This window comes from Triturus cristatus, chromosome 5_1 (assembly GCF_964204655.1).
Source record: "Triturus cristatus chromosome 5_1, aTriCri1.1, whole genome shotgun sequence".
Classification (NCBI taxonomy): domain Eukaryota; kingdom Metazoa; phylum Chordata; class Amphibia; order Caudata; family Salamandridae; genus Triturus; species Triturus cristatus.
This window is the reverse complement of record NC_140587.1, coordinates 696,329,744-696,348,671: the sequence shown is the minus strand read 5'-3', so window position 1 is coordinate 696,348,671 and position 18,928 is coordinate 696,329,744. Positions and strand designations below refer to the sequence as shown.

Sequence of the window (18,928 nt, the reverse complement as noted above, 5' to 3'; positions counted from 1 at the left end):
GAGTATGCATTTAAAGAAATATTAAGTAGGTTGCTGATATCTACAAATGTTCTGCCTTTTAAAATCAACAGGCGAGAGCAGAACGCCTCAATTTACACAAAACCCCACATTTTATTAAAACAAAAAACTTACGTCTTGCTGACCAAGATTCTGTTTCTCAAGAGAAAGGTCCAACTTCTCAATAATTTTCAGTACAGATTTTATAAGCTCATCATAGAGCAAACGGTTCAGAGACTGCAGGGGCGAGTTTACCAATGTAAACATTTCCTCAGCCAGAACAGATTCCTATAGTATGAAAAAATAGTTCAAAGACAAAATTAAAAACTCTGCTGTCATCCACGCTGTCGCTGATCAAGGGTGAAAATGAATGCAGTCAATTAGCAAGCAAGCCAGTGCATATCAAACACAAGTCAAGAGTTTCGATACCCCTTCCTCGGCCACAAACTTCGCAAATGCGTGTAAAATAAAGGTTACAGATGCAACAACCCTAGTTAGAGTACAACATATTAGCAGATGCACTAGGCATCTAGTTTAATGCTGGATCTGACTTTGTAAAAAATAAAAACACATTGAAGAGATGTAAGGAGAACTCATCAATGTATTTTTTTTTTTATGGAGTCCATGTCCGGTCGGGATTACCTGACTCAGTACTCTGGTGCCCTTGCATAAGATTTTACCTTTCTAACTCTGAATCGTGTTCTGCTCACGGATCCTTCTGTCGCACACTGAGGTGTGTTCTGGGTGTTTACCTGCAGTATATGGCTAGATCCTGATGGGGAAAGAGCAGGAGCATCACTGCCACTAGTAGGGTAAACAACCCTCACTAAAGCGAAGCTGTGATGTAACATGCAGTTGGTAGCAGTACAACGTGATTAGGACCTTTTCACCAGTACATCTGATGGAGAGGCTGCTACTGGACCCCAGTGTTTAAAATCTGCACAAATTATAACTGGGATCCGGGCACCCACCCCTCCAAAGTGTGTTGTGAATGTGTGTTATGTAACTGCATATATGATGGAATGGAATACCCCTGCCAGGATTACCATGCTGATAGTCCTACAATCTGGATAATCGCTGACAAAAGGTACCTTACAGGGACTGGTTCCTTCCTTTTCCACTTGCATAAAATTAAAAATATGAAAATTAAATTTATAAAAGTGCATTAAACCGATGGAATCTAAGCACTATACCAGAAACAGGGCCCAACCGCAGCAGATTTACGATGAAAAAATCCAACTATTTAGGGATTTTTTAAACTAAGTAAGAGTCTTAAAAATATAGAAACGGGTGCAAAAATATAGAAACAGGTGCTAGTGGTCTGATTGGCCTGCAACTCAAAAGGGTATCAAACACCACCCCAAGATTTTTAGCCGATTTAATTGGAGTGGGTAATGGGCAGCATTCCTCTGGCCACTAGCTGCCAGAACAGATGGATTCTTGCCCCCTGAACACCAGCACCTCAGTTTCTCCATGTTCAGTTTAATCCAGATGTTAATTCTGCTCATGCAGAGATTAAATGTGTTGGCCACTAGGGGCAAGTCGTTGAAGACAAGATACTATAATCTGCGTATCATTCGCATAAGAATGTGCTTGAAAGACGCACTAACGTATCAGCTCGGCGAGCGGGCTGACAACGATTGAAAAGAGTGGTGCTTAGTGAGGACTCCGGAGAGGCCCTGCAAGGAAGACTAAGGTCTTGGCTTTAAAGCTACCACATCTGACCACTTGAACCCTGTTGATGAGAAATGAATAGAGGAGATTAAGGTCTTTCCCTAGAACCTGACTGATGGAGACGTTCCAGGAGCTCATGTGAGACAGGGTGGCCGATTCAGCAGCACAGGGATAGCCGCCCCACCCATGTCATCCTGGTGCCTGATGCGATCAGTGGCAGGCACGAGCGCTATCTCACAGGCCACTCCTGCGAGGAATTTAGGTTTAAATATTTTTATTGTTAACAGAGTACCATCAACGGTATCAGCACCCCTCGCCTACAACCCTACGGGCCGGCGGGTTACTGCACTGGTATATCAGCATGTCAAAGCCCCTGCGAGATTATTGCGGACAGATCATATTTAAACACAGCATGCCGCCTACAACCCCTCAGGGCCGGCTGCGTCTCAAACAGGAGAGGACGAAATAAACCCCCCATACTGGAGGCCGGTGTTGGAACCCCCTCCACTAGGTGTAACACATCCTCTGAGTACATCCTAGAAGTGCGGACCTGCGGATATAGGCCACTGAAACGTGCCCCTACCCGGCGGTCAAAGTTCCGTACACAGCTATAACCGTCGTGCTGGGCTTCAACCGGCATCGATACTCAGCCTGCGAGGAATTTAAAATGTCACAGGTATCAATAAACATTATTATTTCCTGGTTAAGGTATTTCTCTAGGATTTTTACAGGTGTGGGAAATAGAGAGATAGGCCGTAAATTCCTCATATCTTTAGGGTCAATATTAGGTCTTTCTTTAGGAGGAATTACAGTGGCTTCCTTCCAGAGTTGAGGGAAAATCCCTGAATCAAGGGTATGGTTACACTCTGGAGAGTGTTGGCAATACAGCCTGGGGCCAAGTGCAAGATTTTAAGAATCCGGGGGTTTCCAGAGGACCCTGATTTAAGACTCATAAGAAGTTCTTTAGTTTTTAGCTCAGATATATGGTTAAAGACCGAGAGCATGGATGACTCAATAGACGTGGCCAATAATTCCACTGAAAAACTAAATTCCATGGGCGAGGGAAAATCAGAGTATATCTTCATAATTTTATCTCTGCAATAGATGGCCACTCTATCACAGAAATCTTGTGAAGAGTCAGTAAGGCCCAAAATGTAACTCTGAGATCATTCATTAACCATTTGAAGAGTTCTTTAGAGGATTTGCCTTATTTCTAAATTTATCTGCGTAAAAGATGGATTTGGCCTGAACCATAGCCCGTTCATACTGTTATAAAAGATCTCTATAATAACTCATTTTCTCAGTAGGGTCTCGATGCAACTGCCATTTATGTTCTTGTCGCCGACACATCGGACGCAACCTTTTGAGGTCCTCAGTAAACCTGGGTGCTGAATTTCTGGATCTAGTATGGCACTTACTAATTCAGATCCTGCTCATGCATCCTTCAAAGACCAATGTAGCTTAGTGTGTGAGGATCTGGATAGGACACATACAGAAATTAGCAGAGATTAGAATTTTGAGTTTAACATAGCTGGCATAATCCTATTCTAGCAGAACATCTTACAAGAAGCATACTTTACAATGGCCAAGGATTTAGCCACCTGAACGCACATTAAATAGATAAGCTCTCTGTTCATCCCTGTAAGCTGAGACCAATTTAGATAAGAGTTACAGTCCGTCCGGGGAGAAAATGAAAATCCATTTGACATTGGTAGGATTCTGGATTGCCATTACTATTGAATTGGATAAAGAGATGCACTTGGATGTTAACTGATGCCCTCCAAATACACAAGTGCACCTGGTTGGCTAGTTGTTGCTTTGATACCATCTGCCCAAGTTCTGGACACAAGCTGGTGCCTGAGAGTAGGTTATTAGTTCACATCTGCAGTTTTAGGGTTGATAACCTCCGTGGACATAATACAGGAGGAGGAAGAAGAAAATGTTACTCACCTTCTGTGACAATATTTCTGGTGAATGTATAATCTTCTTGCAAATTCTTCACTTTATGAATACTCCTTACAGGCTTTAGATTGGCCAAGAAAACCTTTTACCAGCATTGACTCGCTAGCGCTGCGAGAGGGCTCCTGCCACAACTCAGTTCCGGACTTGACTTCATAGAGGAATATTAGAAGGCAATGGAGAGGTGATGTCAGTTCCTGAAATGTTTTCCCAACTCGAGGCATGCGGAGAAGAACCAACAGAGCCTCGACAGCAACAAATACAGCACACAATACAAGCTTGTAATCATAATGATCATAGTATTAGCTCCTCAGTGAGGAAGAAGGGTGTTCAGAAGAATATGTAGCCACAGAACCATTACTGAAGGTAAATTTGCTTTCGATTGGCACATCTTCCCACACATAAAGTACCTTAAGAATGAGTCCGGAGGCAATATTTCTTTGGGAGCTGGACATGAGTAGCACTGGTGATACAAAAGAAGTAATGTAACACAGTCAGGCAAAGGTCACCACCTTGTCCTTCTTAGCTCCTGCAAATCCGACCAAGAGCTGATTATCCACTCCATTCTATCTAGTGCAATCAATGCATGTCTCATTCGCAGTCTATGCAGCTCTCCTCCTCTTTGGTGGGGTGATGAGGGGGGAAGAAAGATAGCAGGGCAGAGACCACATTTGAAAGGCGGAAATGGTGGGATTGAAGAACCAAGTTATCTGGGTAAAAAAAAAAATCATGAAAGGTGAACTGAGACAGCCTGAAGTTCTCCAATCTACACATGAACACCAAAATCATTGCTGTCACTCCAGAATGACTTTCCCGCTCATGGTCCTCCAATGAGAGGCGACAGAGTACTTGTTGAGGGAATTGGTTAGATGAGGGATAGAGAAAAGTTCCTATTTCTGCTGCCACTGCCAGGGGCGACTCATCTCTCAGCACAGGGTGCAGGACTGTTATAAGGGACAGTGGTGTTGTCCAAAAGAATCTTAATGGTGCTCCCTGAGATGACAGGAGAGATGCCTTCATGGCATAAAGGACAGTCTGTAGCTCTAGAACATTTGCATGCATTTGTATGCAGCCACGGCTCTGGAATGGTTCAAAGGCCTCTCGTCATCACGTCACCTGAATGGGCACCCAAGCTCAGCAAGGAGGCATCCGTGACCAAGGTCATTTGCATCTTCAGAGTACTTAAGGAATTACCTATTTTTAGGTAGGAGGGGTTTATTCACTAGTGCAGATCCAGGTGAACTGAGGCAGGATTTGCAACCAAGCAGAAAGGATCTATTGGGGTTTGAGATGCTGCCATTACAGGGTCCTGACTCGCCATCTGGTGTGCTACACCAGCAGGATGCATGAGGCCAAGCAAATGTAAAACAAGTAGAATTTAAAAATCCCCTTCTGAATACCAGTAATGCTATGAGGAGGAAAACTCTTCAAGTGGGTTGTGTACAACACTGCTGGCATGAAAGTTAACCTCCGTGTTGGAGTGAGGTGGGACTTTTGGGGTAGATGGTAAAGCCCAAATCGTGGAGAAGAATCATCATGCTCCACTCCCACCAGCCAGTTATCCAAATAAGGAAATATATGGACTCCTGATTGTCGCAGGGAAGACGTCACACCACCAGCACTTTTGTGAAAATACAAAGTCCAATCAACAACCCCAACAAAAAAAACTGTTAGTTGATAGTATTGGCATCCCACGGTGATTCTCACGTAAAGCCTGTGAATGGGAAGAATTGGAAGATGGAAGGAGGCATCCTGGAGATCCAGGGATGCCAACCACTCCACTCAATACCAGCAAGACTTGCCTCAGGAACAGCATCTTGAACTTGTCCTGCAAACACACAATTTCAGAAAGCAGAGATCGAGGATGGGTCTCAGAACTCCATCTTTCTTAACCAAGCGGTAAGTTAATCAGAATCATATGCCCCTTTTTTCTAGAGGCACAAGCTTCATGGCCCCTTTGTTCAACAGGTCAAGGAGAACCACCTCCAAAACAGAGTATGTGCCACAAAGCATTTCCTGGTGGAAGAAGAGCATATTGGCTGGATGACCAGTCATTCATCTTGATCATCTCACTATTAGTGAAAAAGTGGGAGACCCTTCACCTGAACCAGAAGATGGTGGCGCAAGGGGGAGTGTCAGGAGGGTATTTATACAGGTTTTGAGACAGAGCCAGCAAAGGTGGTGGAGACTGGATCTGTTGTGGCTTTCATCCCCTAGATCCACCCTTTCCCTAAAAGCAGCATTACATGTTTTGGGGTGTCTAGGCTTCTTGAGAAGATGGTCTCTGCTGGGACTGTTGTGCCCTAGAACAGTCTCGAAATATTCAGTACTACTGGTGGAACTGTATTGCTTGTCCTTTAAGCATTCGAGGGAGCAATCACATTCTCTCCGAATTGCCATCGGAGAGTATGTCCATGAGAATTACCAGGACATCCCCTCAGACTACAGTTGAACCCATTCAAGTGATGTGATATAGTATAATGAAAGTGCCCCTAAACCCGACCACAGTGACTGTCAAAACCATACAACAATTCACGATGCCTCGCTGAAGGGGAGCAATGACTGAGTTGTGGTGGCAGGTTGCTAGATTTTAGATAGAATATTGGATTTTGCCTTCATAGAGGGCAAGGTCAACTCTAAACCTTCTGCTGCTTTTTGTACCACAGTAGTGAACAAAGACTTCTTCTAAGGGAGACCCCTCTTCTAGTGAGCTATCCAAGTCACTTGCATTTTTGTGGTCTTGATAAAGGCTAGCATTAAAAACAAGGAGGAGGTTGTCTGCCTCAAGAGTCATCATCTTCTCTATAGTCATAATTCCTATGGGGCATGCAAGGGCCTCAGAGTTAGAGTTAGAGCCAAACAATTATTCCATTGTGGTGAACCTCTGAACCCTAGGAAGAGGCTGTGCTAAAGGTTCATCACTAAAACAATCTTTAATCAACTTTCGCTACCTGTATTAGTTCAGCTACTACGATGGCTTCAAGGCCGGCTTAGAGGACAGTGTCAAGAGCGGCTCCAGGGATGGGAATGGCACCATGGGCCCAAATATTTTCTTTAGTGCACAGCCCACAGGCTTCTGAAGGTTTAGAGTCTGGGCAGTCTCAGTCACCAAGCACACAGATCCGGATTTGTCCTAATGGAGTAACAAGTAACACAAAGGGTACCAGAGCCATTCTGAACAAATCCAACATAGCCACACAGAAGGCCTTGACCTGTGTGGAGTCTACTGTTGGTTCAGAAAGAAATCCACTTGTATCTTTTTCAGTATCAAAATTGTCTCTGATGGCGAAGAAGAGCCTGGCATCTTAAGTTTGCACAGACTTATTAATTGGACATTTCCTTGTGGAAAATGAGGATTTCTCCTTCCATTGGAGTTTTTATGTTTCTTATGAGAAGATTTCTAGGAGACCTCCTCTAAGTAAGTCTCCAAAGAAGAAATGAGAGGTAATGCTTTGGTATGCACCTGTATGCCTTAATAGAAGAAAACTTGGCCTGCTGCTCTCAGATGGTCTTTGAGCGCATCAGAAAACATGAGTCGCAGGCTATGAAATCATGGACAAAGCCTACATGTAATTGTCATATGGGTCCAAAAAAAGACATCTTCCCTCTGCAACAACAGAGTTTGAACTCAAAGATTTGATGTATAACCTAGTCACTGTCGTAAGCCGAGGAGTTGGTCTGTGAAGCCCTGAGAGCGCTCAAGACCTGTATTGATTTATCGCAGAAAAACACAGTACAGATGGCAGTGAGCTGAATGGCGACTAGTATACTCTGATATTTTGTGCACAAAAGAGCAAACCTTCATGCTCTCAAGCACTTCAGTGATATTTGTAATACCAACCACATTCATAGTTAGTTCTGGATAACCCTCTTTTTTCTTTTGATGGACCTGACTTAACAACTCAAACCATTCTCGTCCTATCTCAGATGTCACAGTGCTTTATCTTTGGAGATTTTCAACCGGGGATGCAGACAAAAATCCAATGAAATGCAGACATACTTAAGTTGATTTCGTCATTAGTGGATTACAAGCAAGTAGGTTGTAGCCAGTGCAATATGAACATAACTTGACTAATGAATTAGTTAAGAAATTGCTTTTCTAGGATTTAAAAGAAAAAAAAAAAAAAAAAAAAAAAAAAGAAGAACTGCTGGTATCTGGCGTTACCTTCATTTTGTCACAATTCAGAAGATTCCGAAAAAGATCAACATAGTCCTTGTAAGTGGGAACTTTCCATTTTCCAGTTCTGACCTCCCCATGTGCAGGAGGTTCTTCCGATTTCCCGTGGCCTTCCTTTAAATAGAAGAAAAAAAAAATCATGGACGCTGCAAACATTTTTAAAATAACCTAACCAGGACTAGGTGCATATGCCATTAAAATCTTCATCACAAAAGGTTGTAATAAAAACATGTACATGTAAAATCATCTAAAATGTTATTTTACTAAACAATGTGCTTGTTACGGTAATTTATGTTATGACAAATAAAAGTGTATCTACTGTTATTAAAAAGTAAGAAACTAAAATCCGTAGAGGAATGATACATACCATATAGTTTTGTGGAGGAGACATAGTACTCAGCTAACATTAATTAAGATGATCGGGTGAATCAATCACTTGACTACTTGTTGTGGCATCCTCGCTGAGAAACAATAACTAGGAAGGTATACAGTGATGCAAATGTAGGCGTTTTAACAAGGTGATGGAGAGAGGCAGATAGAGTGAAGCTCGAAACCGGGAATTGCAGGAATGCTGCTGACCGCGGCCCCCGCAGGGGGCCAATCGGCGATCGGCGCCTAAGTGCCCCCGGGGCACCGGTCACCCCTCCACACCCCCTCCCACGGGCTGCCCGGAAGTGACGCGCAATGCGTGTCACTTCCTGGCCCTGGTGTGAGGGGGAGGCTATTTAGCCTTCCCCCACCCACCTGGCGACCTCTTTGTCGCCCACCTCGCCAAGTGCATGCATTGTTCACATTACGCGATTGCGGGCATTACTAAACCCCCGCACCTCAATGGATAATCTGGTGCGGTGCTCGCTTGATCCGGTACGGGGAGCGTGTAATATGGTACGATTCTCTTAAGCACCCCCTGCTTGAAGGTGTAATGAAATTACGGTGCTCATGTAAAGGCCTCCAATACCTTCCGGTCGAGTTCGCGCTATATAAATATGCAACGATTGCAGGCATTACTAAACCCCCCGCACCTCAATGGTTAATCTGGTGCGGTGTTCGCGTGATTTGGCACGGGGATCGTGTTATATGGTACGAATCGCTTACGCTCCCCGTGGTGGCATGGTGTAATGTAAATACGGTGCTCATGTAAAGCGCTCCAAGACCTTTGACGTCGAGTTCGCGCTATACAAATAGGCAACATGTATCTGCTGGCTTCCTATAAGGCAGACACTTGATACAAGTGCAGGCATTGTGCACAAGATTTTGCTCCAATACCTTCGGGTCGAGTTCACGCTAGATAAATATGCGACATGTATGGGCTGGCTTCCTATAATGCAGACACATGACACAAGTGCAGGTATTATTCACAAGAATTTGCTTGTGCCCACATTCGCGCGCATCAGGTGATTCCGGGCATTACGACACCCCCTGCACCCGAATGGGTTATTTGGTCGGTGCTCGTGTCCGGCGCTCTAATAATTTCGCGCGCATTACGGTTTGAGCTAATCACTAATCCACCGTGCCCGAATAGGAATGCTAATACGGGGCTCATGTACTGCACTCCAATACCTTCGGGCGGGTCACGCTGTGACTCCGGGCAGATAATTTAATATCCACGTGCCCGATGATGTATGTATATACGGTGCTCACGAACAGCGCCATTACCTTCGGATCGAGTTCGCGCTGTAGTTGTGACGCTGGGCAAATCACTGATCACCCCATGCCCAGATATGCATGCGTGCTGCTGGGCCTGGTCCACCTGGGCCCCCGAGGGTCGCGAGTTTTGGCGGCTCATGATCCCACTCCGTGCCCGAACATGTATGTAGATACGGGGCGTACGGACTGCGCCCCATATACCGTCGGCGAGTCGCGCTGTGACGCCGGGCAGATCACTTAATCTCCCCGTGCCCGATTATGTATGTAAGTACGGTGCTCAGGAACTGCGCGCCAATACCTTCGGATCGAGTTCGCGCTGGGTGTGTGACGCTGGGTAAATCAGTGAATATCGCCGTATGATCTCACTCCCGTGCCCGAATATGGGTGTAAATATGGTGCTCATGCACAGCGCTGCTATACCTTCGGGTCGAGTTTGTGCGTTATAAAAGTGCTATTTACAGCAAGGGTCGCGCTGTCCGATCCTGACCACACGTGACCACGTGTCCCTCGTCTCCAACCTTTTTGCTGAAGGGGGGCTTGGGTCGTGTGTCGTCGTCGTTGTCAGCAACAGATAAAGTATCAGGGTGTGGATAACAGGCATCTGCTCTCCAGCAGCTCCGTGCCCTGGGAGCACGTGCGTTGCCCTAATTCTGAGGCCTACCCATAAAGGGGCCGAGTAGCATAACAAGTAAATAGGCTCCATAGGTGGGCCTCTGGCCTTACAGCTGGGTGAAACCACCATCATTTGGAGATAGGCCCAGGTAAAATAGGGCCTTTTCTGGATGTCTAGAGGACCATTGCGGTTGGGGGTATCCCCCACCGGATTCACTGGTCGCGTACGGCAGCTGCGGGAGACTGGGATCCGGGTTTACGGACACGTTTACCACGCTAGGGGCGCTGCCAGCCAACATAGGGTGCTGCTGTCCCAATAACTGGGGTGTCAGCGGGGCAAACACAAGGGGACATTATGTCAACAGTACATTTGTCACGCCCAGGGTGCACTAAATCTCTACTTCAACGGAGCAGGATTTGGCACCGCTGGGGATGCTCTGGGTCTGTTGGGGGGGGGGCACCCCCCCGCCACCCTCCTACTGAGGAGCATGATGGGAGGGGCGAAGTAGGACTTAGTCAATCCTCAATGCTTGAACTTTACTGACAGCGCGCAATGCTTAAGCCAGACAGATTCCCGAAGCTGGTATACCTAGGAGGTTTCATCACTGAGGGATCTGTAGGGGCATAATTCCCATAAGGAATAGGGGATGGTGGGCAAGGGCAAGAGTCGCCCCTTGCCCATGGTCACGCGCTGGCAGCCAGGAGCACTCCTGTGCTCCAGGTTTAGCAATCAGAGGGGACTGGCCAAAGGTTAAGTAAAACCCTTTTCGCCTTCATAGCCAAAGAGGGCAGGCCCAGAATTGTGAAGAGGGTAACCTGCCCGCATGGGGGCGAATAGTTCGTGGCACATCTCCCCAGGCCCAACGGGTCCTCTATTTCAGCAGACCCTATCCAGTTAGGATAGCGTCTTGGGCCTTGGGGACATAGATGGGGCCATCTACAACACCAGGAGCTATAGCTCACTGGTAAGTCTTGGGCCTGTGGACATAAGGGATCTCACAGGGTTTGAGTCCCGCTAGCGCTGTCACACTGTCATGAGGTGGCAGAATTTCAAACTCTTAGGAGAGGTTGCAGGTAAGACTATAGCGGGTTGGTGGGGGGCCCTGGCTGCGACGGTGAGCCGCCTCCAGGGCTGTGGCGGAGTTACAGGGCGATCTGGAAGCAGGCCGGTACAAAGGGTACCTCTGCGCGGCACCATAGGGGGTGCCTGAGCCAAAACAGAGGAGCCTCAAGGGAGGTCCCGGAAGCCGTGTCGGCGCCCCGCTAGTCCTGCAGGCGGTTGTGGGCCTGAACAACCGGGGGGTTGCTATGCGACGCTCCGCCCCGAGAGGGGGGGGCGTGAGTAGAATTACCAACGGCACGTGATCGTAGAAAGAATCACCTGGAGGGCAGCAACGGCGGGCATCGCTCCCGCGCTGCCCGGCTCATCAGGCGGGCGGGCGACCCAGTTGGTTGCCTGCCCTTGGATCGCCAGTAAGATAACCCACCCATTACATATTCTGGAATTATGTGATAAACCTGCAGCATTGTTACCCAACACCAACTGTCTTGTGTGTGTCATTTGGGTACCTATTATGGGGGAGGGGGGACAGCGGGGTGCCCCTGGGGGTACTATGCCGCTGACCGCGGCCCCCGCAGGGGGCCAATCAGCGGTCGGCGCCTTAGTGCCCCCGGTCACCCCTCCACACCCCCTCCCACTGGGGGGGGGGGGGGGGGCGGGGACGCAGACCGGAGCCCCCCTCCTCGGGCTGCCCGGAAGTGACGCGCAATGCGCGTCACTTCCTGGCCCTGGTGTGAGGGGGACGCTATTTAGCCTTCCCCCAACCACCTGGCGACCTCTTTGTCGCCCACCTCGCCATTTCCCTCCCTACCGCTTACCCGGCGTAGGCGTTGGGTGGGGGGGGTTTTCTGAGCGTTGTAATGTTTTCTTTTTCGTTGCAGGCGGAGTTACAGGGCGATCTGGAAGCAGGCCGGTACAAAGGGTACCTCTGCGCGGCACCATAGGGGGTGCCGGAGCCAAAACCGAGGAGCCTCAAGGGAGGTCCCGGAAGCCGTGTCGGCGCCCCGCTAGTCCTGCAGGCGGTTGTGGGCCTGAACAACCGAGGGCTTGCTATGCGACGCTCCGCCCAGAGAGGGGGGGCGTGAGTAGAATTACCAACGGCACGTGATCGTAGAAAGAATCACCTGGAGGGCAGCAACGGCGGGCATCGCTCCCACGCTGCCAGGCTCATCAGGCGGGCGGGCGACCCAGTTGGTTGCCTGCCCTTGGATCGCTCGTAAGATAACCCACCCATTACATATTCTGGAATTATGTAATAAACCTGCAGCATTGTTACCCAACACCAACTGTATTGTGTGTGTCATTTGGGTACCTATTATGGGGGAGGGGGGACAGCGGGGTGCCCCTGGGGGTACTATAAGCACAGTAGTATTCAGCCCTGCCAAGTACCGCGCATCAGGCGTTAGACTAAAACATTTAAGTGTGGTGGTCCACATCACCACACTGAAATGCATTGTCACACATTATAGCGACTACTCAGCGTTCCAGCCGTAGCGCTGCTTAAGTAACCCTGACTGGTAATTTGGTTTTAGCTGATAGCGCACATTGCTGCGGCAGGCTTAGAGGCTTGGGGGTTGGCTCACCTCAGGCAACGCACTCTGGCCAGGGCTGGCTACAATGTGTTTCAGTCACTCCGCGGCTAAAGTCACTGATATGACGTCGAGACGGAGTCTTGTGACTTAATTTTCTAAATCAACAGCCAGGGCCCGGGCCGCACGCAGAGTTCAGTTTGTACTTTGCACAGCTGGGAGCCCACAGATGCGGCTGAGCTCACAGCGCGCGGCCCGCACTAGATCATTCGGACCTGCGCAGTCACTGATGGAGAGTCGGTGCACTCATGAATGCAGTCAGAGTGAGATCGCTGGCAAGTAAGCGTCACTGAGTAGATTGGGCTGCTGATGTTAAAGAGTCTGATCATGGTGGGCTTCCGAGATCAGAAGCTGCAGCCAAGTATCCCAGTACTCTATGACTTCGAAAGAGACAAGCTGCGGTCTCTGCTGCTTGCTGTGTTGCTCCTCTGAACCTCATGCAGACTTAATGAGGAACTTGTGCACTTTGCTGCGGTGGTGACAAAGATGCTCTTTTCTGAGCTACAATGAGCTTGGATGCTGGCTCACAACTTGAGGCCTCCTCCTATGCTAGGGAGGGGAGCTACCCTGCTCTCCAGGTGTGCTTCTTGACTGTGACGCACTGATCACCAACTCTGCAACTGCCTCAGAAAAGGCAGGTCCTATAACACTTGACTGCTGCTGCCCTCAGCAAGCTTTGTTTAGAGATGCATGGAAGGCCCTTTCCCCGCTTCATTACATGCAGGCTGTAGCCATATGAATATAAGCATTCCCGGGCCCATAGGTGCTGACTGGTGGGGCTGCAGCCTATTGGGCATGATTAGAGTGTTGCATGTTGTGTGCTTGCCGAACAATTCGATAGCACCATCATCTGTCCTCTCTCCAATCCAGCACGAATGTCCTTGAAAGCCCATGCTGCCCGTATGAAGTAACACTTGACTGCTGCTGCCCTCAGCAAGCTTTGCTTATAGATGCATGGAAGGCCCTTTCCCCTCTTCATTACATGCAGGCTGTAGCCACATGAATATAAGCATTCCCGGGCCCATAGGTGCTGACTGGTGGGGCTGCAGTCTATTGGGCATGATTAGAGTGTTGCATGTTGTGTGCTTGCCGAACAATTCGATAGCACCATCATCTGTCCTCTCTCCATTCCAGCACGTATGTCCTTGAAAGTCCCTGCTGGCCGTATGAAAAGAGGCGTTTATAAGTGCTGCCAGCCCAGGGCCTCAGAACCTGCAGCAGCGACGGATCCGCCTACGGGCCGAAGCAAAGCAGGTTATGCACTCCGCAATATTCATCACTGCAGAGTACCGTCTGTCGCCCTCAGCCCCGCCCGACGAAGACACCGTGGCTCTCATCCTGGCAATAAATGACAGGGGCAGTCCTTGTCACTGGTGAGTTGCACTGTAAATTGGTCAAGATGGAGTGGGATAGGCCAGTAGCCTCGCCACCATTCTCAGTAAATGATGTTGTAAAATTCTTCGAAGACCCACAGATGATAAACTGGGGTTTATACAAAATAGTTTGAATTGAGTTTTAACACTGCTTTGCTTCATTTGTTTACTTTATCAGCCACAGACCATTAAAACAGCTATGGAACACATAAGTACTTTACTCTTATGTTTTCAGTTTTAAATTTGTGCTGATATGAGGGAAAAATACAATCTTTAAGGGATTTAACATTTTTATGCTGGGACATTAATATACTGGTCCGGCCAATAAAAGAACACCCAGCAACCCTATTGACTGGTTCTGGTGGATGTACATGCAGCTAGAATGGCTTGAACTGGATGGGTTGTGTGAATATTTATGGCGTTTGAACAGAACTGCGCAGGGCTGGAATGTTCAGGCTGGGACAGGACAGGCTAGTTCTGTTGGGGGTTAATGGGGCTGGAATGGACCTGGCAGGGCCACAGTGGATTTAGCAAAAATGTCTAGAATTGCTTTAAACTGGATGGGCTGGCTCTGAAGGATGTAAAGGGTCAGAGTGCATTGAGCAGGGGTAGACCTGCTGGAATTGTGTAGGGTTTGAAGACTGGGTTGGGCTTGCTGTTTCTGATGCTGAAAGACCTAATGCTGTTAATGGTGTTCGGATGCACTGGGATGGATCGGGCTACTTCGAATGGGTGCTTATTGCTTAAAAGGTGGTAATTTGGGATATTTAGATTTTATTGGGACTAGTTTTACTGGCAGGAAAGTGTCACTCATGTCAGCAAAATGTCATTCATAAGTACACAAAAACCATGTAAATGTCGCACATAATTAATATGAAAACGTGGCGGCTATTAGACTCCTGTTAGTGCCCTTCCATTTCTGGTGATTTGCAGCAGTTTTAAGATATTTTTAGCGTTTCTCGTTACTCAAATGGGTGTAATTTCTGATATTTATAGGTTTCCCTCATCTTCATTGCTTGAATTTTGCTAGCGAGAAAGTGTCACTCATAGTCGTTGAATATCACTCATAATTACACTGAAATTATGAAAATGTCACACATAAGCAATCTGAAACACTGGCAGCTATGCTCTCCCAGAAAGCTTACTTTCCTGCTAACATTGCTGCCTATGTTTAACACGGACAGGAGGAAATAAAGGCCCTACTTGGAATCTTAATTAAATACGTGTATCACTTAAAACCATGATAAAATCAAATCGGTGGTAGAGCCACAATGGGGAACTATGCCTCTGGCCTTTCTTAATTCGATAAGGATAAATGTATTTCCCAAACGCGAGATTCCCATTTCAGAAGGAAAAACAAGTATTTATAAATAAAAGAATACGTCTGGCAAAATACAATTTAAGTCAATGACAGGAAATCTATCTATTCTGCAGCTGCTCTGTTTCCAACATAATTATGATTTATTGCACTTGCCACACAGTCCGCCATATTCTCCACAATTTTCAGAAAAAGAAAAAGTGTTCTAGCTCAATTGGATCAGACTGGAGTTACCAAAAACCCACACAAGGTGCAGCAGTGGCAAACCCACAAAAGTCAACTTGTTTCCTTTTCAGTTGTGCTCAGGTGTTAAACTGATACGAATGGGTGAAACTTTTGGCCAAGCAGTATCAATGTGTTAAATGATAAAATAGTGAAATAATGATTCAACAGAATGGGCCGCGCTATGCCCCATAATTTGCCTTTTTTGCACATAATTTGGTCAAACCGGCCACATCCTTTGTTACTTTAGCCTGCATAATTCCAGTGGCACTGCCTATTACCAACAACTTTGTTTTTCTTACCGGACTAATAGGCTTGGAGCAGACTCGGATCAAACCTTGATGCACTGAAACAAAAGAAAAAAAAAAAATCTTAGCAGAAGGGCCAATTATGCATTTGCAATATTTTAAATGGCATTTTAGTTTTTTTTTTTTTTAATGTTGCTTTTTATTAAGTATCAAGCAGAACAGAAATATGGACATTAGAGCATTTGCAATTTTAACAATCTAACTGGAAAAGGTGAAATTGGCATTTGTCTTTTTTCAAATAACTTCATGTTTAGGTTTCCAGATAAATATATAGGTCAGTCCAGTAAGCAGTTCACTGCTGTTCACCACAACCCTCTGTCCATTGGTGCAAGGATGAGGAAAGATCTACAGAATGTATTTCAGATATGGCATGCATCACACCACGAGTGATAATAATGTTAAAATAGGTAAATGCTCCACTTCAGCTATGCAAGGAATCCATGAAAAACATGGTGGACACATTCATGTTTACAAAATAAGAGAAGGACACAAACACACTTTACCCTAGGACTCTACAAAGACTGAAAAACTGAATGGGAGCTGCAAATTCAGGTGGAAGCTAAATAGAACGAACTAAGACAACAGAAAGATAAAAACTCAGTAGGCTCGTGGAAAAAACAACTCTAAACAAAAACTAATTTACAAAACAAATCCTAGTTGATAGAGCAAACTGGTGAAGCCAAAACTTATACCAAACAGTGCCTTTTATTTGGTTGAAGATGCTATCAGGTATGCTCCAGACCTTCTCTTGTTCCCTCACAGGATTTTCACATAATTTTGGCAGGTTTTCGCTTAAATTAAAACCCCCAGAAAACAAGGTAGCATGCAGCAGCTTCATCGTGCAGCCATCTGGTGTTCACTGCTGAAACAAAGCTACTTGAGTCCCTGTCAACAATCTTTACCCTTACACAGACAGGACTACTGAAAATTCTAAATTTTCACATTCCTTAATATAACAGTCCGTATTGGAAGGAGATGCTTCTGAAGAAAAAGAAATAAATAAATCGACTTGTAAATTAATATTGTAAATATATAAATGAACGAACAGGCCCCTTCTTTGATCCCCTATTTTGGAACCATTAACAACATGCCCAATCCAACATTAGAAAAAGGAATCCGTTCTGCAAACCCAAATTATGCTCAGGGCTCACAACGGGCTAGTAAGATATCTTCAATTAATGGGGCTCCACCCTGGCTTGAGAATGGAAAAATGCTTCCATTACAGCGCTTGAATAAATATTTCTAATTGAAGGAACCTAGATAGTTCTTCCAATAGAGGGCCGCCTTAAGTCTTGAAGATTAGCAAGATACACGCTAGTCTTTAAAGTAAATAAAGAATGAAAGACAATGTCTTTCTTAGGGAGATGATTATTTACAGCAACTGAAAGCCATTGGCTTGCTTTGGCATCCTAACTCAAGCATGTGAGCACTGCAATGAACCTTTTCGAAAGTTGCTCCCGGAATTAAGAGAGTCTCCATAAGAATGTGAAGAGTAATTATTGGCATATTTAATCTGTTTGCCAATATCTGTTTCAGCATGCATCGTTATTGGTAAGCACCTACCAAAAGAGAAAAAGTGCCGTATGTAAACGACTGTGTCCAAATATTCTTTTTAGTAATCAGCAGTGGAGAATACCAACTGTTACGTTTTTAATGCTTGTGCCATAGAAAACACTCCTTAAAGATAGCATTTGTAAGACATCAAACATATTCCCCGATTTATATTTCAAAGAAGTACAACAATACGTTTTATTCAAAACTGTATTACCTCATGTTTGCAGTATGGAAAGAAATGTTGCATTATTTATGGAATTGTTTACAATGTATGTGCCCCTTCCTGTAGATTCACTTTTAGTATTGAATATTTATCATATTCAAGATCAGGACACAAACTAATTTTTTGTCCGATATTTAAAGTTAGCCATATATAAGCAATTAATGCATCTCTAGCTAAGAAATCATAGCATTGTTAAGAAGAAGCAAAAATATTATAAACAAAAGAAATACACTTATGTTTATAGGAGAGATGTTTAATTATATTTGAAGATTTTAATAGCTAATGCTCGTTGTTTACAATTCACGGCATGAAATATAACAAAAATCACAACATGGGAATTAAAAAAAATAGTTCATTATTGAAATTAAATTGTTTGTATATTCTTTTCCCTAATAATGATAATGGGCTCCTCTGATCAGCAGGTGTACCCTCAAGCGGTGAACATAAAAGACATACACAGCAAAATATTGCATAAAAGATACTTTGGAGAAAGGCCAGTATTTTCATTGGATCTTTAAGGAAGCCTGTGTGCATGCACATCTTTACTTTGTGAACAGAAAAAGCTGTAAATCTAACATGTTACTATAACAGTAAAGTAAATCAATGAAGTGCCATTAGACGAGTGGTAAACAGCGCACCCCTTGTGGCAGAATAAAGCATTTAAATAGAAAGCATTCCCAAACCAAACAAGCATTTACAATGCAATAGGTCTCGCATTTGCAAGAGTTTGAGCTATTGGCATTGTAAATGACAATGCTTTTTATTTATGTCTTTTGAAAACCTGCAAGCGGTGCGTAAATACACACTTTGTACGTAGAGTCTCTGCTTATGAGAAACACATAAATAAAAAGCATTGTCATTTTCAATGCCAATAGCTCAAACTCTCGCAAATGCGAGACCTATTGCATTGCAAATACTTGTTAGAGTTAAAGCTATTGGCGCTGTAAATGGCAATGTCTTTTACCCATGTGTTTTGGTTTGGGGAGTAGTGGATGTATGAACAGAGAAACAGCTGCAGCACTGCCTAGATGACTTAGAATGAGGAATTACCACTTTGACCAGAAAAGCACCTGCAGCGCTGTCTAAAGAACTTAGAATGAGGAATTACTACTGGGACCACAGAAGCAGCTGCAGCACTCTCTAGAGGACTTACAATGTACTTTTCTGAAAATGCCATCCAAAGTACACCACTGGATCCTACACCACCAAACCACA

The 18,928-nt window shown here is 45.5% G+C and overlaps 1 protein-coding gene across 2 annotated transcripts in view; it reads right to left on the bottom strand.

The window, feature by feature from the left end:
* PRKDC (protein kinase, DNA-activated, catalytic subunit) overlaps positions 1 to 18,928 on the bottom strand; it is a 2,754,228-nt gene that overhangs the window by 2,507,854 nt on the left and 227,446 nt on the right. For both annotated transcript variants that reach the window (XM_085605657.1, XM_085605658.1), the window contains exons 14-16: positions 15,931 to 15,974; positions 7,796 to 7,921; positions 133 to 285 (exon numbers count right to left, since the gene is read on the bottom strand). In XM_085605657.1, the coding sequence (XP_085461783.1) occupies positions 133 to 285; positions 7,796 to 7,921; positions 15,931 to 15,974 (323 nt within the window). The remainder of the gene's footprint in view (positions 1 to 132; positions 286 to 7,795; positions 7,922 to 15,930; positions 15,975 to 18,928) is intronic.